The sequence below is a fragment of the Equus quagga genome, chromosome 15, assembly GCF_021613505.1.
Source record: "Equus quagga isolate Etosha38 chromosome 15, UCLA_HA_Equagga_1.0, whole genome shotgun sequence".
Lineage (NCBI taxonomy): Eukaryota > Metazoa > Chordata > Mammalia > Perissodactyla > Equidae > Equus > Equus quagga.
Genome location: NC_060281.1, coordinates 6,746,782 through 6,769,443, shown reverse-complemented (window position 1 = coordinate 6,769,443; position 22,662 = coordinate 6,746,782). Strand labels below are relative to the sequence as shown.

The 22,662-nt window shown below is 36.5% G+C and overlaps 1 protein-coding gene across 1 annotated transcript in view; it reads right to left on the bottom strand.

Annotated features, from left to right (window-relative positions):
• EYS (eyes shut homolog) overlaps window positions 1-22,662 on the bottom strand; it is a 1,407,877-nt gene that overhangs the window by 673,779 nt on the left and 711,436 nt on the right. Inside the window, 2 exon segments of the mRNA XM_046639782.1 lie at window positions 1,297-3,042; window positions 4,486-4,678. Of these exon segments, the coding sequence (XP_046495738.1) occupies window positions 1,297-3,042; window positions 4,486-4,678 (1,939 nt within the window).

Sequence of the window (22,662 nt, the reverse complement as noted above, 5' to 3'; positions counted from 1 at the left end):
AAAATGGAAGCTTACGAGGATTAGTTCATAAAGGGAAAACCTAGGATTTGATTTCCTGGAGATGGAGAATTTGTGTCCTGATTAATTTCGATGAGAGGCTATGGGGTGAATTTTATGAGAGGAGAAAGCGTAACTCAGCTGCATTTACTAAGACCCTTATATGTGAGAAGTCATGTATTCGGCATTGCCAATGAGTTGTAACAGTTCTACACCAAGCTATCATCCTGTAAAAGTACAAGGAGAATACCATATTTAAATTTGTAATTAAATTATTATGCTAGTTTTGGAAACTTTGTAAAGAAAATCATATCATATTGGACATACCAAATATAATGATTTGGTCTTTCATAATACTGAGTTGCCAGCCATAAATTACACACCTAAATATTTTTAAAGATTGATACAATATGTGCTTCTTCTGAAGCATACACACGTAACCACACAAAACCTATAAATTTCTCATTGAAGAAAAATTAACTTCATTGCTACAAAGTTACACTTGAAATTCCACAAGATAGAAATTCTTTAAATAATGGAAAAGAATCCTCTCCTTTTGCTAAATACAATTCTTTAAACTTTTTTTATACTTTCCAATTTGATAGTAATTACAAGGGTTGAGAAGATTAGTAATTTCTAAAGTGCTTTAAGGTAAGAACTAAGTTATCTAAGAAAAGAGTCTTTTCATTAATTATTTCAAGACAGAATTCAAATTCACACATGGAATATTATCTTGTTTTAACTTTTATATAGTGTTTTTGTTAAATAAAGGATATGAAGTTAACTTATATTCTGAGTTATATATAATGAAAGCATCACAGCTTTGCATTAAAAAAAATGATTAAACATACCATGTAGGCTGGTAAAACCCAAGCTCTTGATTTCTTCAACTTTCCCATTAAAAAAAAAACTAGCACTGAAGAAAGTGGTAGATAGTGTGCAGTATATTGTGTTCAACCTGACAAAGAAGCTATTTCAAGAAATGAGAATAATAAAAGTTATTCCTAAACTTTGAAAGATCCATTGTAATGAATTGCACTAGTTCAGTTTCTGATTGCTTGCCAGCAGTGTAGCCATCTCCAACACACTCCTGTATTGATCTGGTAGCCTTTGTGGCAGTGCGTAAAGAATAACCATCTGTGTCAGGGACAACAGCAGGTGCCATCTCCATTGAACTGGCTGCTGCCCTGATTACAAAGAGGCTGTTTAGAGCACCTGGTGACCACGACAGGCTCTTTCTTCTCTATAGAAAAGAAACTCATTTCTAAAAGTTTACTGAACTGAAACTGAGAAACTCACCAGAAATCATCAGCTGACGAGGTGCTGGAACGGACTCCAGTGAAGGCAAAGTAAGAGATCTAGTGATGGCAGGCGTCTGACTTGCAGCAGGAGACTCCCAATCATGCACGCTAGGCTGAAGTTCCCATTTGGACCATTCTGAAGAAGTTCTGACCTCTTGTTTTAAATCAGATGTTAAGGTCAGATAATCTGTATAATATGTCCAATCTGGCACAAGAACAGACGTGGGGAAAGAGGTCTGTACCGGAAGCGATTGAGTTGCTGAAACTGTATAAAACGCAACATTAGAGGTTACTTCTGAAAGATCAGACCTGGAGTCCACGTACGGTGGCAGGTTGTTTTTAAGCTCACTTGAATGCCTAGTTTCTGGATGGCTTGGTAAGTTTAATTCAAAATCTAGAGACCTATCACTTGTGTGAAGTTTGAGCTGTTTATGAGATCCTTTACTCTCATGCACATCCAGCAAATTGTCTTGATTCAGTACCTCAGTGGGACCCATAGTTATTCCATATTGTCCTATTTTCAATAGTTTTAAAATGTTTTCTGATACTGAAAGATCCTCAGTCAGTTCTGAAGTCAAATCAGAATTCAGCAGGTCTGAGGAGACAGTTTGTGAAGGGACAATGGATAAACGAGTCTTATCCAAACATAAATTAGCATCCAAATTAGTTGATAGGGCAATGGAGTCTTCCACGGATGGGGTTGAAATTCTTCTTTTTGTACTCTTTTTAGAAGGAAATGAGGATGACACTTCCATGAATGCCACTGATGGCATTATTTCAGTAGCAGAAGAAAATGAATGCCCAGAAGTAATAGTTTGAGTTCTCATTAGTGCATACCAGCTGGCTAATATCTCTGAGTTCATCCAGAATGTCTCATAAAAGTGGGACTGTTTGCTATGCAAAACTTGATCTGAGAATTCATGAGAGGATTTTATTTCAGTCATAGAACATGTTGCACATGTTTGGCTTAATTCACTTAAAGAATCAGCAGACTGTGATTTGATGTTCGTGAGTCTCCGGTTGCTAGATGCTTCAGTAATAACCTGATATTCACTGGGAATGGAGTCTTGTGTAGTGAATCGGTGCAAAGCCGATGAGTTTACGATGGCTACCTGTTTGGATATAATTACCTTAGCAGGAGAGATGGGAGGCATTGAGGAGCTCAGCAATCTCCAGTACTCTCTTCTTGAAATTAAGGAAACAGCTGAATATTCTTCAGTACCCTCTTGAGCCCCCATAGTGACAACTGGAGGTGCACCTGTGGAAGCAGTTTTGAGCAGAAATCCATGGGAGAGTAATGAGTGTCTGTTTAACTCAACACCAGCTCCCAGAATGCCACTAATTACTGAACTCATTGTAGTAGCTGATGAGGCAACAGACCGATCACTCTCAAATGATAAAGACTGTGTGGGAAAAATAAAATCTGTCATTGAAGAGATGATATATGGGGTCCTCTCTCCCCTATCGAGGAAGAAGAATCGTGGTGTGGCTGCTGAAGCTTGGATAGGCAGATGTGGTACAGATGTTTTGCCCCAGACAACTTGCGCTGGGCCGGGAACACCAAAATTCAAAAATCGAGAAGAGGAAACATCTGTGGAAGAAGGAAGACTGTGTTTTGCTAAAAGTTCTTTAGCGGCAATCACATGTTTGAGTAAATATCTTTCAAAGGATATGCCAGTACCTAATGCCGCCAAACCAGTGGTTGGGAGAACATCATGCTTGAAGATGTCTGTCTGTTTTGGACCTTTAGAGAGGCAAAGGCAAAAAGAAAGAAAGAATCAGAAATGAATTAAAAATGAACAGCTTTGGCCGTGGGCTGAATCTTCTGCAAATTGCACTGCTACCTTGCACTCATCATATGCAGACAAATAAGGCTCTGTAAATCATATTTCTAATAAAAGGGTTTGAAAAAGTTTAGTGACTTCACAAACTTCACACCCCAGGGGAGGGCCAAAATCAGAACAAATGGTGTTACATAGAATCGGCAGATTCCAAACCAAATCACTCCTTCAAATTATAAAACGTGAAAATTTATGACTCTGTCACTGATAGAATCAATGGATATTTGACCCATCGGGTTAGAAATGCGAGAAATACTATTTTACTTTCTAAATAGGCAAAATATTCTTTACATTAGATAACATATTTCACCTTAATTTTTTAAAAGAAGAGAAATTATATAGACAAAATATAGAGCGGTCTACCTTTCTACTTATAATATCCAATAGCCTTCAAAAAATATTTTTTCTTAAGTAACTGATAGATTATTAAGGGCTATAATTCTCAATCTGATTGTCCTGAGTGACATTAACTATATGAAGAGTGAATTTGGAATTTAAAATATGATATACTATTTATAATATGACATTATTTGATTTATTAAACTAAATAATAAGACATATCAAAACATGCTCGAGTGGCTGGCCCCATGGCCTATGGTTAAGTTCGCGCGCTCCGCTTCCACGCTCCAGGGTTTTGCCAGTTCGGTTCCTGGGCACGGACATGGCACCGCTCATCAGGATATGTTGAGTCAGTGTCCCACATGCCACAACCAGAAGGACCCACAACTAAAAAATATACAACTATATACTGGGGGGATTTGGGGAGAAAACCAGAAAGAAAAAAAAAGAAGAAAATTGGCAACAGTTGTTAGCCCAGGTGCCAATCTTAAAAAAAAAAACAAAAAACACATACTCAAGTTATCAAACTACTTCACAATAGGAAAAAAGCAGAGTTTTAAAAAAAAATCTGGGTGTTTTCTCAATAAGTTTATAGGAATATGAATTTACATATAGTGATTCAGAGGATATTAAATAAAGACAGAATGAGGTAAGTAGTACAAGGCCCTTTTAAATAAGTTTTACTGATAGAAAAAACAAAATGATTTACTGATAGTTGAAACAAAATAAGCTGGGATCAGGGTCCAGTGATTTACCTAAATTTACAGATGAGAATACAGACTATTAATGAACATTTTTTTGCACTGTTCCAGAAAGAATATTTATTAGCAAAGGACATCAATATTTTTAAAACTTAAAATATAACCAATAAGAATTCTAAGATAATTTTACTCTCCTGAAAAACCATCTATCTTAAAAAAATAAAGATGGAAATGTCAGAAGATATGTTTGAATACACAACTTTCTCAAATTCAAACTTCTCCATATCTTACTCTCATCTTACTCACCTTGATCAACTGGGTAAGTATCCATGGTGGTCCATAGTCCTGGAGCCCCTGTGCGTGGAAAGCTGTGGACTGAAGTTGCAGGAGCGGGCACTGTATGTGTTTGTGTGGAAATGGTATCTGTTCTTGCAGAGATGGGAGGTAAACAGGTGATTCTCCTTCTTTCATCACCACAAAGAAGCCCAATGGAGCAGGTCTGCAAATGATAATTACCATAATTAAGCTCACACTTGCTCTGTCCCTGAGAGAGGATTTCTTAAGTTAGTTTTGAGGTCCATTTGGATTTTCATAGTCATATTAGATAGCTCAAATTATCACCTTATTTTGTTGGAAAATGAAATTTCTACAGTAAATTTTACCTATGTTTCAAATTAATTCAATCTCTCAAATTTTTGATACACTCAATTGAATGCCTAAATTTATTATTAATTCCTCTAATTTTAAGTTAAAATACTTCTGTACATTTGCTTTGAGGATATTTTTTCCAGTGAAGGATTTGTACTGTATGGTAGTCAATCTGGATTTAAATGCTCAGTTACGAATTATAAACTTTTCTGCTCTAAATGTCATATTTAGTTGAAAGCTAATGTAAAGTGAAGCATCTACAACAGATAATTTAAACACATTCTCTAGTGATGTTTGAGTCATTTTAATTTGTATTGGCTCACAGAGCAATGTTCCTTACATGCTTTAGTTTGATTTGAATAGCCTATTTATGTATATACTTATAAAATAATTTCCATATAAAGTAATTGTCTTTGGCTCATAGGAAAGAGAATGTTGATGCATGCATAAATAAGTGCAAATGGATCAGAGACTCTCTTTAAATGTAGTCAATTTTTTTTTTATACTATGGAAGCATTTTGAACTTTAAGAAAATAAAATTCAAATATTATGTTAAAATGCAAATACAGGCCTATTTCCTAACATCAAAGACATATTCAATAGGTATCCCTGTTTCACTGTTTTAGTACTTGTCCAAGACTGTAACTAATTTGCACAAAATGTAAATTTTGCTGGATATCCTTTGTTTCGGTTTGCTTCACAGTCATATCCTCTTTAGTGACTTTCAACTCACACCTGAAAGTATTTACAAAGGGCAAGGGATTCTTGATATTATGCAATTGCTCCATAAATCTAACATAAAGAAAATCGTAAAAAGTAAGGCTAGAAGTGATAGAAAAAAAACAAGAAAAAATATGCGTTACGATTCCACACTTTACAGACCAAGAGATTTGTCTTTTCTCCACTCAAGGTAAGCAGTAAGCCTGGAAAAACTTCACAGATTAACGAAAATGCACACAGAACTAGGTTAGAGACTAGCATGCCAAGACACTAGCTTACGGGGAACCGTAGCTGTTGGACAGCTCATAAATATTTGCATGGTCTTGGTCAGCATTTTCCTACAGACTCACAGTCAGAAGCCATCGTTAACCACCTTGAGAAATCACCACGTGGTTAAGGGATTCTCAAAGGCCCTGTAAGCAGCAAGTTCTCTCTGTCAGCACAACTACACAAGAATCCGTTTTCCTTGATGTTCATTAGATCAAAACCTAGTAGAATTAGGTGATTCAAATGTGTAATGACACTAGGCTAAGATATTGCCATAAGAATGATCCAGAATGCTTGATGTTCATTGATTAAAGCTATCTATCCTTAGACAACTTCACATGGCCTGCCAACATTTGTGTCAATGATTTTGATGTGTTCTCTAATAGTGTGGACTCATATCGTTGGATATGTTAATACATTCATTCTTCCAGGTGACACTTTAGTCCAGCAGCCAGGAAGCCATACTTTCTCTTTTCTATGTTGCGTGCCTAGGCTCACATCCATTATGTGCTGTTCTTAGAGTTTAACTCTCAATGGTGAATTTATTTTTCTAATTTTGAGCTTGATAGGGAACATCTTGTTATACTCCCAAGTGCTAGCAATGCAAACTTATCACCTTTTTTTAATTAAACGTTTCTCCAAGTAGATTTTAATGGTTTGAACTTTTCTCTCTCTGTATATGTACACATACATCCCAATGCATGCCACCACAACGTATCCCTAGAGGAACTTCTGTTTCCCTTATTTAAATCTCAAACCACATGGCAAAGCTCATTGCACGTTCACCAAACCATCTCCACTTCCTCTTGGACTATGTCCTTCCGTCACTCTTGTGTTTATGTGAGACCATGTGACTTCCTTCTAACCAATGAAATGTGAATGGTCACGAAGTGTGCTGTTTACAGATTGATCCATAAGAATCTGCTATGTGTGAACCTCTAGCCTCTTCCCGTAGATGGTAACCCATACAAACTTTTGTTAAAGATAGGGGAGCCGCAAGAAGGAAGTCGCCTACGTCACTACATGTCTATTTAAAGGAAAATATCTGAAATCAGAAGCACTCAGTTGGATTTTATATGAATGAAAAATAAATTTATATTATATTAATTTAGTGAGATTTTGGACGTTATTGCTATGGCAGCTAGCATTCCACTAACATATCAATCTTTGCCTCATCTGGTCTTTCTGATAATATTCTTTGTTAGCTACAAGAAAATTAAACCAAAATAAACATTTCATACGTGGCTGGCCATCTCTTTTTCCATAACTGCTCAATTATACTGAATGATATAGGCATTGCAAATATTTAACTTTAATTCATTAAACCTTTAATTTTGTATATTTATTTCTTAAATTCATGGTTACCATAGTTTATTTATTTTGCCAATATATCTTTCATTCATTCATCTGTCAGTGTGCATTGAGTGCTTATCGTGAGCAGCATAATGACTTACTCACTGATATTTATTGAAAACTTAATATGTGATAAGATGATGATAGTCATTTCTACAAAACTTCATGACTTTTAAAGTATATATTTTTCTTTCTGAATCTGTATTTGAAAAAAAACAAGGCAAATAGGATCTTTTGAATCAGAGCTTTATGAGAATATGGTCATACACTTTTCCATGGACATTGTGTCACCCTCTATGTCTTAGCTCAACAAATATTAATTGATTAATTTCTGTCACTGACTGTTGTAAGTATTAAGCATGAACTAGTCAAGAAGATGCGAAAAGTTTCTCCCATCAAATATCTTGTATTTTAGTAAAGGAATCAGAATGAATCAATTAATGCCAATTAGTAACAAGTGGCCTAAAAAAAATTTGTAAGATAAATAATAAGGAAAAACAGGCAGGGCTGTTTTTGAAGGAGTGGTCAAGGAGTCTTCTTTGATCAGGGATCTGAATTAATGTCAACGTCCGAGGCAAGAGCATTCAAGGCATACAGACTGGTAGTACAAAGACCCAGAAGTGGGAACACGCTTTGTATGTTTGAGCAACAGCAAGTTGGGCAGAGTGGCCGGAGGATATGGTAAGGCCATCAGTGGATGGAAGTGAGGTCATAGACGTGGCCAGGATCATGGAAGATAATTTGTTTCTTTGTTTGTTTATTGTTGAATTTGGACTTAATGCTGAGAGTGATGGGAAGTTTTGGGATAGTTAATATTTAGAGCAGGAAAATGACATGGTATGCTTTATATCATGAAAGGAATTCTGTAATGCTATGAAGATTATAGAGTCCGAAGGGAGTTTGGACGTGAGGAAAGGATGGAAGCTGGGACACCAGTTGGGAGCTAGCCCTAATCTAAGCAAGAGATAAAATACATTGATCTGGAGTGGAAATGGTAGATACAGTGAGTAAAGGTTACTTTCAGGATATATTTAGAAGGCGGAGCCTTTGCTATATGCTGATAGACTAGATGTTTGGAGTGGAAAAAAAGAAGTTTAATGACGATTCCTAGGTTCTTCCTCTCAATGGGATGAGTAGTGGCGCCATTTACTAATTTGAAGAACACCTGCAAAGACAAGTTAGGGATTGGAGTTAGATCAAGATTTCTGTTTAAACACTTTAAATTTGAGAGGCTTATTAGCTATCCAGAGATGATGTAGAGTAGGAAATTGGGAATATGAGTCTCTACTGTGGCAGAATTACCCTTAACTCATTTCAGTTAAGTAAGAAAATATGATTTAAAGAAAACCAGTGTTAACCCATAGCCCTTTTCTCCAATTCTCTAGTCACAAGCTGGAAAATGGCACAGCCACAATTCATACATAGGTAATGAGGCTCCAGAACCCACACTCACAATCACCATGCTATATTTTTGCCTCTTGCTACATCTTCAACATTTGCTATGACAGTTATGCCCTATAGTTGATTATTTGAGATAATAAAATTAAAACATCCTTCTACTCTAACACCCTGTTTAAAATACACCACTATCAGTTAAATTTAACGATCTTAAACAATGTGTTAAGATCTGAGCAAACCATTGTCTACTATTGAAATGTTTACCACCCCAGTCGGTTATTATTTTTCATTCCATTGACAGTAACAATTGAAGATATAATGTTATACTTCATCCGTATTTTCTACTTGAAATGATGAGTATGTAATACAAAAAAAAAAGAAAACCTCAGTTTCATATCAATGTAACTCTGTGGTTTAATCTACTTTCCTTAGAACTGGTGGGCCAAATTTACCCTATAATGTTTACTAAAATAATTGATAGCTTGAATTTTTCTAACACAATCAAAATATAAATTACTAATAGATTTCACTATTTATATAGAGAACTGTCTACATAATTTGTGGAGACCACTGCAAATGAAAATATGGGGCCCCTTGTTGAAAAATATTTCAATATTCAAGTCAGCAATGGCAGAACATTAGACCAAGTGTTGTGTGTGTTGGGGGATGGGGTGTTCTAATGGTGGGGTCTCGTACAGTTCACAGATCACATACCCATGATGTTGACCTGCAAATATATATTCGTTTTGCCAGACTATATAACACTGGATCTACCCCCTTGTAGCTTGATACTCTTCACAAATTGGCTCAGAGTAATGTTTGCCTTCTTCAAATGAAATATCTTTTTGATAATTAGAAGAAACATTTCAGATGATTGGTACGCTAAAATTCATGACACGGTTTTCCTTGTAGAATCATAAAGGAAACATCAGGCAGAGGAACCAAGAGAAAGTAACCAAGTAAATCAGTTTCTAAGGATAGGCTTAGTTCCCCATCAATTATAGTTCTAAGAAGGGATAAACTCTTCCCAGGTCCGTAGACAGTGAAACTTTCAGTTCATCTAATTGGAGTTATCATGTGTCATTAGGGAAGGTTCAGTAAACTGAAGTTCTCTTCGAATAATCTCTGCTTTTTAGCAAACGTTTGCATCATTTCTATCATTTCCAAATCTATAAAAATTGCATTACCTATATTTTACTACATAAAGTTACAAATCACTGGCCGGTCACAAGAACAATAACCAATGGTTTACATCTAGTTAGTATACTTCTCCTGTAACTTGTTAGTTAGATAAGGGGGGAAAACAATTACAAGGTGAAACTTTATTCCCATCCTGTCTGTGGTAGGCAGAATTAGAAATTCTAAGATAGATCCAAGACTTTCTGCCCACGCCAACCACCCCAACCACCAGCGTATAGGCCCTGCATGATACACGATGGACTTTACCCCATGGTTAGGTTAGGCAATGTTCCATGGTAGAGTTGACCTTAAGAAAGGGAAATTATTATAAGCCCTTTAAAAGCAGAGTTTTCTCTGGCTGGTCACAGAGGAGGAGGCTAGAGATTTGAAGTATAACAAGAATTTGAACCCCATTGCTGGTTTAAAGATAGAAGGAGTCACTTGGCAAGAAATTCAAGTGACCTCTAGTTGTTGAGAGCAGCTCTCAGGCACAGCCAGCAGGGCATCAGGGAATTCAGACTCACAACCAACCGGTGGTTATTATTGAACTGAATTCTGCCGACGACAGAAATAAGCTTGGAAGCGCGCTTTCCCCGCAATCTGTAGATGAGGATTTAGCCCAGCTGAGACACCATGTCTTCCCTTTGTCTTCTCAGCCTACCTGGAGTAGTTTCATGCTGTCAATAATCTCTACCCACCTCACTATCCTCTGGTTGCATCTCATCTCCTCATTTGCCTCTGTAACCAATTCCCTTTACTGTAAATACTAGAAATGGTTTCTGTTGTCCCGGTTAAGACACTAACTGACTCAGTGTTGCTGTTCCATAGAGCATCCTTGGCAGATTTCTGTATGCACTAATCTAAGGGGAGCAGGAGATGAAAGATAAGGTGGGTGTCAGCCTGAAAGCAGGAATAACATTCTGAAGATTGATATCATGCACCCATAATGATAGAAAAGAATCTATATTAATGATCAGAGATCAAATGTTAAGAATACTTTGGTATAAAATATGTAATATTGAGATATTTTTGTGCTATGCAATTGGGCTAGATAAATATTTTTTCATTTTCAGTTTTTTAAAATTTTTTATATAAAATCGACATATATAGGCCATGTCAATAATCAGAACTGTTAATAGTATGACTCTATGCCAACTTGGCTTATATGTCTTTACCAGCATATTAAAATTAAAATGCCTCTAGGCAGTGGACTATGTTTGTTCCACTCTCCCCCGAATGGCCAGGGCTAGGATGATGTCTGGTGAATAGTTATGTAGCTGGTGCCAGTAAACATTTGTTGGAAAAATTAAGGGATGACATTCCTTTGAACACACGTTTTTATTAACTACTTGTAAAAGCCACTTCTTTTTCCCCTATCTAGGCAAACGTTCTGGAATAGAGATTCAACAATTCTTCTACACATTCCATTCTTTCTTCAAGCCATTCTAATCCAGCTTTCATGTCACGTCACTGAAAATATTCTTGTGAATTTCCAGAAATACAATCACACTGTTAAATTCGAGGCAGAGTTTTTGGTCTCCTTCTTATTCAAATTCTCAAGAATATTTAACAGAATCCACCACTGTCTTCTGAAACATTCAATGTCTCTCAGTTTTCCTTTCTCTCTCCCTACTTCTCAGTCTTTCCTCTTGGCTGCTTCTTCTGGTCTTGAATTTGAAATTTCTTGGGGCTTCATCTTCAACCTTTTCTCTTTTCTTTCTACATTTTCCCCAGAAGTGCTGCCATCTATTCAAAAGACTTTTCAAAAGGCCAACTATTCAAAAGATATCTATACATTGATGAGTTCTAAAATTATATCTCTACTTCACACCTCTCTGCAGTATATTCCTATAACCAACTACTCATTTAGCATCAGTAGTTAAATATCTCATGGGGAGCTTAAAGTTCACATGGGCAGCATTACAGAATTGAGCTGCTGATTCAGCCCATTTTCCTCTAACTAACCATCCCCTCCCAGTAAATGTACTAGCACCATTCTATCGCTCAAGTTGTCTTTTATTTCTTGCTCTCTCCTATCTAACACATCTACACAATACCATGTCTTCCTAATTCTTCCATAGTATATTTTAAATCCAGTCTTTTACTCTATTTGCTTTGCCACAACCATAGATGAAGCCATCAATATCTGGCTATTTTCTTCACTCTTATTTCTACCCTTCTTCCAGACCCTTCTTCACAGAACAGACACGATATTTGAAACATCTGAGTAAGGTCACATCCCTCCTTTATTGAAAAACTTTCTAATACATTTCTATTACATTTGAATAAAACTCAAACTATTTGCTGTTCTTTGTGACTCCCTACATAATCTGATGCTGCCACTTCTGCAGCCTGATCTTCTCTCTTGTTCCCACCATACCTACCATGCTCAACTCACATTGTCTACTCTTCACTTCCCCATTTTGGGCAAGGTCTTTTCCTGCTCATGACTCTCACATACATTGATACATCTGACAGCACATCCATACGCTCACTCTTCCTTTAGATTATATTTTCTCATCCCTAATGTAACAACTGAAGTGCCCGCTCCTTAGAGAGATCTTCTCTGCCACCTACATTATTTTTCTCTCACTGTAACTTTCTCTTTTCCTTCAGAATACTAAGTACAATGTGAATTACATTTTTATTTGTCTATTACCTTGATTTATATGTCTTTCCTTGGATACTATAAGCACTACCAGGCAGAAGTCCATGTCTGCTCCATTCTGTACTCTACTCAGCACACTATATGCTTCCAGCCAATGAGTGTTTACTGAATGAATATATGACTAATATTCACAAAGTTGTTTCTATAAATTAAAGTGGTTGTGCTTGCAAAATATATAAGTATTTTCACCTACAACTTGTTTAATTGATGTTTAAAACACAAAATGACCCTTCAGATGCCTTTAAATTACAAGAAAAACAAGCAACCGAATATGAGAATCCAACAGATACCAGTCTTGACTTACGTGGTGATTAAGTTTACTCTGAACAATGAAGACTTAAATCATGTGACTAGCTTGTCATGAGGCCAGAGATGACGGAGGAAAAATAAGTGCAATTAGCGCTTATACTTCCCCTTTGTGTCCTCTGCATTAGAGAAAAAGAATTTCTCCCTTTTCCAGGGTCTCTTGTTAAGGAATGCTAATGCTGCTGAACAAAGATGGGCTAGGGACAGTGGGTAAGTTCTTTGAAATTTTAAGAATGGGAAAACTAAGTAAGCTCAAAGTCATTTAGCAACATCCATACACCACATTTAAAGATGTATGAAGTAGCTCCTGGGCTTTGGGTACTTAGAAATATAGAGCCCTGAGTTTTTCTGTTGCTTAGTAAGTCACTGGAGGGGAGACGCAAGCTGGTAGAAGAAAAGGTCCCATTACCTCTTGTGCTGGGTGGATTTCCTGGGGATAATGACTAGGGCATTGGCCTACGGAACATCATGGATGCTAGTCTCCCACAAATGGTACCTTCAGGCCAAAAACACTCTCTGCAGAGTAGCTTTGACCGTTTTCAGGACAACTATTATAAGCTAGAGAAGGCTTATGGGAAAAATCACTCACAGAACATTGTTTTTTTCCCTTTCTCTTTTCTTCTTTCCTTCCTTTCTTATTTTTTTCTTCTCCTCTCCCTTTCCTCTCCTCTCCTCCATCTCCTCCTCATCTTCCTGCTTCTTCTTCTCCTTTTCCTTCTTCTTCTCTCTCTAAGTGTATAACTCCACAGAGATTTCTCTGTGATACACAGTTAGAGGGATTCGAAGGGGCAAGATTAGAAATCAAGAGACTTCCAAGCACCTGCAAGGCCTCTGCTGAAGCCCAAGTGCATGTGGAACACCACCCTTCTTGAAAAACTCCATCAGATGGGAAATCAGGATTTTGGAACAGGAGTCTTGTGAAATATCCATCGGATTTCCAAAATCTGAAGGCCATTGATGGTTTACATGATCAAAACCCTACACAGCCTCATATGAATCTTGTGATATAAAAAAGATGCAGCCTAAGGATTCCACTTCCAAAAATGAAAGGCTCCTCACATAGCATTGTTTGTGATAGGGCCCTCCGGAGCAGATGGGGATCATCTAAACTGGTTCTGTTGAGGCTAGGTCAGGGGTCCTACCTGGAGAAGTCAGTCTGATCTATGCATGTCCTTGATACAAAGCATCCATCTTAACGGATATATATAGACAGTTCAACAGAGAGTGTGAATTATCCCTCTGCCTAGGCTGTGTGTGGCACTAAAGCTAAATGGATACTTGTATTTACTGTCTAATTCAAGCATCTACCAAAAGTGTGCTGCACTTCTCAAGAATCTCATAGTGCTTGCATTCTTGTTTTCCCTCATGATGACTTGATAGCATACAACAGAAATTCTCATCCTCCAAAGGTGCATTTATTTATCTTCTTCCTTTTTTAAGACCGAGGATGTGGCTGAATGGGCTACCCATTCCTTGAACTTGATGCATCATGTTTATACCTTTCTCTCTCCCTCAAGTTTAAGCTAATTCATCTAGAAAGACTCCTGAGAATCCATCTTGGAACTCTGCAATGTGGACCTATTTTATATTAAATCCTAGGTTATCCACAATATCCTGTCATGAAAATTTTAAATGTCCTTCCTAGAGGAGGATGATATTGGTGATTTCTGGGAACATGACAGTGTGTGGCAAAAAAATCCTTCAAAATGCTTTCAAGTATGTTGATCACTTGCTGATTCAAATCAATTATTTTTCTCTATCTCAAATAAGGTTTAAGATAAGAACTAAAGTCCTAGACCATGAACAAAATCTATGCACCCATAATTCCATGAAGCTACGCAAAGTCTGAAGAATATTGAGAATTTGTGGAATTTTCACCCCATTTAAGTTTTATAGTGTGTGGCCTATATAACTGTGAGATAAGCACCTCCTTGGTGCCTGATAAGGAGGCCTCCACTTTCTTGAAGATAACTTTCTTTCCTCTCATTGAATTTGGCTACCAGATCTTCAAGGGGTTTGCTGTAGTCAAGATGTCTCTGAAAGCAGAAGTTCAGTGCTTTTCTATACAACTCTAATCTGCAGGGGCAACTTCTAGAGGACAAAAGAACAGAGGGATAAAAATATTGAGGACTGGACTGAATCAGACTTTTTTCCTGATCTGGCCAGAGGCAGATGTAAAATGAAAGGCAAGTGGAAAGACAGCTCAGAGAAGTCAAGGGTAATACTAGAGAGAAACGCTCAGACAACAGATATTACTGCAGAAAGTTAATGAGGCAAGAGGTCAAGAGACATTGTTTAGAGGCAAGGCCTCAAAAGTATATACACTAGGTGTAGAATACATGCCAGAGTTATCTTTTAAAACAAAAGTCTGACCAGGGTATTTCTCAGCTTAAAAAATAGTCAGTGGGTTACTACTTTTCCTAGGAAAAAGTAAAAATGATTCAGCCTAGCACACAAAGTCACTGGCCATTTCTCAAAACTTACTCTTATTTTTTCCCACTTTTTCACATAGGCTATGCTAATTGCTACTTCATATATGGGGCTTTACTTCCTGATTCCTGCTGCTGTCACATATTCCCACCATGAACCTCGGTAACCTAGGTAACTCAAGTTTTTTGATTCAGCTCAACATTCTCTTGGAAACTTTTTATGTTCCCTGAATTTTTTTTCATACTCACTACTGTGCTTTCATGAAACATTGTGCAGACCTTAACTTGGCTATTATCTATCATATTGTGATTGTTGTTTGACATATTTTGCAACCCCTGGAGTCTATAGCTTTTTTAAGAGCAAAAATAGTCCTTAAATGTCAGGCTCAGTGTGTGAGATCACAGGTTAGCAAAGGATACTCTTAGGGAGCTTGTGGTCTCAGGCTATGTGAGGCTGCTTCATGATAACTGAAAGAAGAATATAATAGTTCTAATGAGTGGGAAACCCAAGAGCCTTTGATCTAGTCAACTCTGATTGATTAGAAATGTTGAACTGGAGTCTTGGGACAAGATCTTCATACTACTTGGTTTCCACTGAAGTTCACAGGTGACTTATTAAAAGACCCTGTGGACTACAAAGGGTCCATAATTTGAGGACCAAATTTTAATCACTAAATGAAAGGTCCCATTTGATAAATATTATACATTTAAAAATGAATTACACATACAAATTACTCAGAATGATGTACATAAATAGTATATTTCTAATACATTTATAATGAAGATAAACTTTTTTTCCTTTTTCTGTACTGCTAAATACATCTGTACATAAAAACCATAAATTACATTTTTGGACTTACCGATAAATTGGATTAAAACTCCCTTTGTAATAAATTTGGTCTAAATACTTTTCTACTGTTTTCACATTAAAAAAAAAACAACTAAAAGTTCAGATCAATTTTTGGAAATAAAACAACCCATATAGCAATAACCATATTATATTTTGATAGAATACATATATGAATAGGGTACCTCCACATTTTAAGTGGATGGTATTTTACTAACTTTCCACAATGAATAAGTTCAATTATATGTCAATTATTTTTTCTCTCTGGCATCCTAATCAAAGAGGTGCTAGTAATCTTCTTATGTATTAACTACATTTACAGATATTGGGCTTCAAAAAGCAGAAATAGTTTGGATTTTAAAGTTACAGGCTTGACTGTGATACAGTGCATTTTGGAAACACCATTGTATTTAATTTAAATTTAAATAAGTCATATTTTATTTAATTTAACTCAATAGAACAAAATTTAGTATCTACTCTGTGTCAGCCATCATAGCAGAATCACTTAATAACTATCATCGTGACTACAGGTGCCAATTAGCACTATGACTAATACAACTAAATCTCTGAGGTCCTAAAGTCAATGGGGTCCTCTAAATTGTGTTTCCAAATTCCCCCTCACTGAAATCAGGCGTGTTAAAGATTTCCCTGAGACCAATGTCTGAATCACTAGTCCTAGAATTTGATGCGTGATTCAGAGCTCTGAATATGTATTAATAAAAAGCCACTAAAATATCTCAGAAGTCAAATACCCTGAGCAAATCCACTATTCCATGAAGACTAGATGAAAGTAGCAGATACTACAGGTTCACCATGGTGAACACCCAGGATTCCCCAATGGTCATTTGAGAGCTGGCAAGTAGAAAGCTAAGATTTTCTTTCTTACCACCAAATACCTATACCATTTAGGGTATCTTTCCTCAGGCACAGAATGCTAAACCATTGCTTAGTAGAAAAGACATTTATTTCATGATTATTTCCTAATTCCTGCAATGGAAATAATGTCTTCATTCTCCGAATCTCTGTAATCTTTATTCATTTACACCTTATGCCACTCACCTCTTTCTAATCTGTTAGAGTTGTTTCTAATCATGTTTTATCTCCTCTTCATTTGTTTTAACTCCTTAAAGCACATCTCAAATAATTTTGTTAATCCAAGTCCAATAATACACACATTCTAAGTGGTAAAAAAAATGTGTAGCAGCATGCTTTTTCTTTTTAAATAATACACCCTCACATCCTTCCATTTGCATTCCTTGTAAATAACCTGCAACCTTCCATATGTGTTCTCTTTGGGGCAGCTTCAACCTACAGCCAATCATTCTTGGCACACTTGTCACTCAGGCTTGCTCTCCTATTGGAACTCCTTCCTGAGCCAATTTAATCAAATCAAGTTGAGCTCTATACCTTTATTTTGACATCTATAGCATCTTGTACACACACCTCTACCAAAATACATTCATTAATAAATATCTTTTATTTGTCTCTCTCTCTCTCTCATTGGGCTCATTCTATACTACCCAAAACAGCTACAGTTGTGTGCATGACACACACCAATGATTCATCAAAACATTGATCACTTTACTCTTTCCTTTACCTGGTATTTCATTTAAAACATAAAGCTGGAATCTTTATTTTAAAACATCAAATAGGATGGCTTCTGAACACCAGGTGTATCTATTTTCTATAAATCCTGTGACAACACATGTTATCTTTCTCCCTTCAGATTGCAGTGGGCTGGGCTTACAGTTAGATTGCTTTGAAGCTGAGAACCTGCACACAACCCTCCCCTTACTTGGGAAATGCAAGCGCAAATGACATGAACACAGTTACGCAAAGTAAGACAGGAACAAATCAAGCACTAGGGTACAAGGACGCCATCTAACACCTACAATACAGCAAACGCAGCCAGCAGAATACACCGTGCTGCACGTCAGCGCCCCAGAGCTCATGGAGACCGAACAGCAACAGGTCTTCCTCTTTCCTAGAGATTGACTCTTTTCTTAGTATAATGTATTTTTAATTAAGTAAAAAAATAACTAGCCCAGGTCCATTGAGTATGAACAAAAAAAAAGCCTCCTAGGTCACAAGGGAAGTGCTAAAATCCCGCTCTTTCTCAGTGGCAATGCCAGAAAAAGCAGGGAAACAGAGATTGGTTTTTATCATCAAAGAAAGGCAGTAGATGTGGGTTATCATATTTCCTCGTGTGGCCTAGCCTGTATTTAATTATTTACAGAATAAACCTGCAGATGCAAAAAGCACAGTTATAATGTAAGAATCATGTGAAAGAAGAAATTTTGGTGTAAAAATATAAGAGAATTTTTGTAGGAATTAGATGAGTTAAATCTCTCTTTTAGTGCAGATTGTGTTTGCCAAGAGAAATTTGAGCACAGCTCAGAGGAAAAAGATCCAGAACCCTAGGTGAATGCAGAATAAAACCTTCCCCACCTAGTTAGTGTGTATGGGTATAGTCTTTGGATTCACTGGACAAATTTAATTCTAACATTTACCAGCTACGGATAAGTGTTCCAACCTCTCTGGGTCTGTTTCCTCATCTGTACAATAGGGATAAAAATGATTTTTAAGTCACAAGTTTGTTTTAAACATTAAGTGAGGCAATACATCCAAAACAGCCTGGCAAATACTCAAGGCTTCACAAATGATAACTAATTTTAATAGTGCCTTATGGTCAAGTGATATTTTAAATCACTTTAGCATTGTAGAAAGGAATCCATCCTATCTTTAATGGTGTACAGTACTGCATCCAATAGCCTTTGTATTGCAAGTTTATTATACGATAAACACCAAAATATTAATAGTCCCATCCATATTCTTTTTCATTTGATAAATAAAGATTTATTTAAAACCTATTATGTAGTATCAACCTGGAGAATAAAGATAAACAAGATGTGCACGGTTCCTGTTCTCATGGAGCTTATTGGAGAGGAGACGAGTGGAGCAGAGGAGAGAGGAGGGGAGGGGAGGGGAGGGGCGGGGAGAGGAGACTGGAGAGGAGTGTTTGGTCACACATTAAATATATAGCCACACAAATAATTGATGCATTTTAGTTTTAACAATTGCTATGCAAAAAATTATAGAATCTTCCCTAATTGCTTATGAAAATTCAAAATGCTGCAGCAGTTTGGAAGACTGTTTAGCAGTTTCTTACATAACTAGACATACTTTTACCATAGGATCCATCAATGGCCCTCTCCCTGGTGTTTATCCAAATGAACTGAAAACTTATGAACATACTAAAACTTGCACACAGATGTTTATAGCAGCTTTATTAATAATTTCCAAAACTTGGAAGCAACCAAGATGTCCTTCAATGGATAAACTATGGTACACCCAGATGGTGGAATAATATTCAGTGCTAAAAAAAAACAAGCTATCAAGCCATAAAAAGACAGGGAAGAACTTTACATGCATATTACTAAGAGAAAGAAGCCAATCTGAAAAGGTTACGTATTGTATTATTCCAACCACATAACACTCTGGAAAAGGTAAACTAAGAAAACAGAAAAAGATCAGTGATTGCCAGATGTTAGAGGGGAGGAAGCAATGAACAGGCAGATCACAGAAGATTTTTAAGGCGGTGAAAATACTCTGCATGATACTATAATTGTGGATACATGCCATTATCTGTTTGTCAAGACACCAAGAGTGAACGCCAATGCAAACGATGGACTTTGGGTAATAACGTGTCTGTGTAAATTCATCAATTGTAACAAATGTACCACTCTGGTGGGGGGTGTCGATAGTGGGGGAAACTATAGAATGGATTTTGGAATCCAGCCTATGCTTTTATTTTGGAAGGTAGTTCAATAATATCTTCTGCCCATATCTCTACCAATATTGCATAATGATATCTATCTTAATAATAAATGAATAAAAGGCATGATGTAGAGGAAAGAACACCAATCTGTAATTGTGAGCATTTAAAATTCTGTGCCCAACTCTCCAATGGACTAAAAATGTTACCTTAAGTATGACTTATCAGTTAACTCATCTACACCCTCATGCTATAGATCTGGAAACTGAGGCTCAGAGAACTTTCTATCTAACTGAGGTCTAAAATGTTAAGCCTATTTTCCTTTGGGGCAATATACAATACCAAAAATATTCTAAGGTTCTACCAAATACAAACAGCACTCCACCAGCCATATTTAAGTAAGAAATAGATACATAAAGATGAGAGGTAGAAAATCATTATGCATAATATCTAAATAGCTCTAGGGGGTGGTCATAATTCCACTCTAATTCATTTACCAATAAAAACGACTGTTCTAAGATGTTTAGATTACACATAATACCTGTGCCATATGTCCGTTATATAAAATGTAAAACAAGCTGTGGTCTTGTTTTTGCTGAGGAAGCTTAGCCCTGAGCTAACATCTGTGCCACTCTTCCTCCACTTTATATATGGGTCACTGCCACAGCATGGCTGATGAGCAGTGTAGGTCTGCACCCCAGATCCGAACCCATGAATCCGAGCCACTGAAGCAGAGCATGCCAAACTCAACCTCTATGCCACAGAACTGGCCTCCAAGTTATTATTTTTGATATTCTGCTTCTAAAAATATTAAACTACATTTTTTATCATAAATTATATTTATGTAATACAGAGAACTTCCTCTTTGCACTGTTAAAGTATATGTTTTCACTCAAATTTGCACCTTTCCTCCTTCTTCAAAACTATCACATTCCTTGGATTATAAAACACTAAGTTCCTGTGTTGTTCAGAATGCACATCCCTGTTGTTTATGGTGAAACTAGTCCCGAGAAGCAGATCGAGCCTTTTTTCTAACAGGCTGTCTCATATTTAGCGTTCTCATTAGCAGTACTGAGCGGTTTCTGCAATAGGCTTCCAAAATGAGGTGCAGACGAATGCCTAGCGCTCAGAGACAGCTTCCTAACCCTTGGAGGAAGCCATTGTCTTTGTCCCTTGAGAAAGCTCTTCTGATGACTACTTTACTCAGGATTTGCCAATTGCCTTATTATTTTTAATATTAGTACCTCGGACAGTCTCCTAGTTAATGTCTTTATTTTCCTCAGCAGATGGTCTCCTGCATTTTGAACCCATCACTGACTTCCTTGTTACCCCACACACATTTGTCTGCTCCACTCAGCAGAAAACTCTCTTTGGATGAGAAATTGAAACTAATGAATTGTTACATTATTTTGAGGATCTAGGCTAGTGCTCTGTGCACAATACATGCTGAAAATATGTTCAAGCAAAGTATCAAATTTTTCCTTAAAGGGAGCATTGTTGCTGTTTTTTTTTGTGCATTCAAGTGTTCGCATGTGGACCTGTCCTCTTTGCCCTAATTTGAATGTACGGACACCGCATGTTCATGTATGTCTTTATTTGATTTCCAAGTACTTTGCCATGGTGAGTGTCCAAAGGATGTGTTTTGACTGACCTAAAAATACCAGTAACTTGCGTCCAAATATAAATGTGTCACAAGCAATAAACATCTGTTTCTTCAAAAAAGAAATTATGAGTTTATCTAAGAATCGCACCTTTGCTTGTTTACGTTCTCTACAGAGACAATAAACTTTAACTATTTAATAGGATGAGTCATAGAATCTTGAATACAGTAAATACTTCTAAATATATTTATTAACAATATTGATGACTTTATATCATGAGAAAATAAACACCAGAACCAAAAAGAAACATCAAATCAAATGGTGTATCTTGCTCTCCTGTGTCTTGCTTTTTAGCTCTATTCTGAAGATGACATGTAAAAGCCAGATATTGTAAACAGACTGGACTGCTGTAGAACTCAGAGCTTTTTTTCTTATTCAGAAAATAGTTTTCCCTTTGTTTTCAACTGTGTTTAATACAAATACAGGTTTCACACTACATAAAGATCTGTGTTTTAATTTAAAGAATGCAATTATCAATTTTATTGACTGCTATCGTTTGCAAAACGCAATAAGCATGACCCACTGATGGTCATCAGTTAATGCATGGATCAATCTTGTTTGGTAGAAACTCACTTACTGAGGAAGAAATGAGCAGTGCCGATCAAATTAAGAAGAGGGAGATCATTTGTCTTGAATTTGCTAGCAAGTCTAGGACATACAATAAATTGTGTTCTGTCACTTAAATTCTACAGAGCGTTTGAATTTCAGAATAATGTAAGTACTTCAAGGCTTTGATTCACTTGCAATTGAAGATGTTAAAAAGTATAATCCACATGAATTATCAGCTTATCAGAGATTGTCACAGCCCTAAACATTAAGAAAAACTTGAAAGTCCAGGTCTTTAATATTATCTACCAAAAATTAATTTTCAGAAATAAAGAAAAAATAGGTTTCCATCCTCCTATCCAGCAGGGGCTGTTCATTTCTCGAGTTACTCTTCATTGTCAAACAAAGAATAATTGTAGTACTATTAATTTTCTCTAATCTCATAAACATGCAGCTGAGTTAACATTTTTATATGGCAATGTAATCAGTGGAAGTTTTTAAAATAGCTTAAATAGAAGGAATATAAAAAAGAGTGGGACATCTTTCTGAAGATCTATTTAAAGAAGAAAGATGTTGGAGGGAAGTCTAAGTTAATATGAAGAGACTTAAGAGAAAGAGAATTGCTACAAATTATTTTGGAAAAGGCTTAATGGCTTGTACTAAGTATTTTTGTTTCAAGTTATATT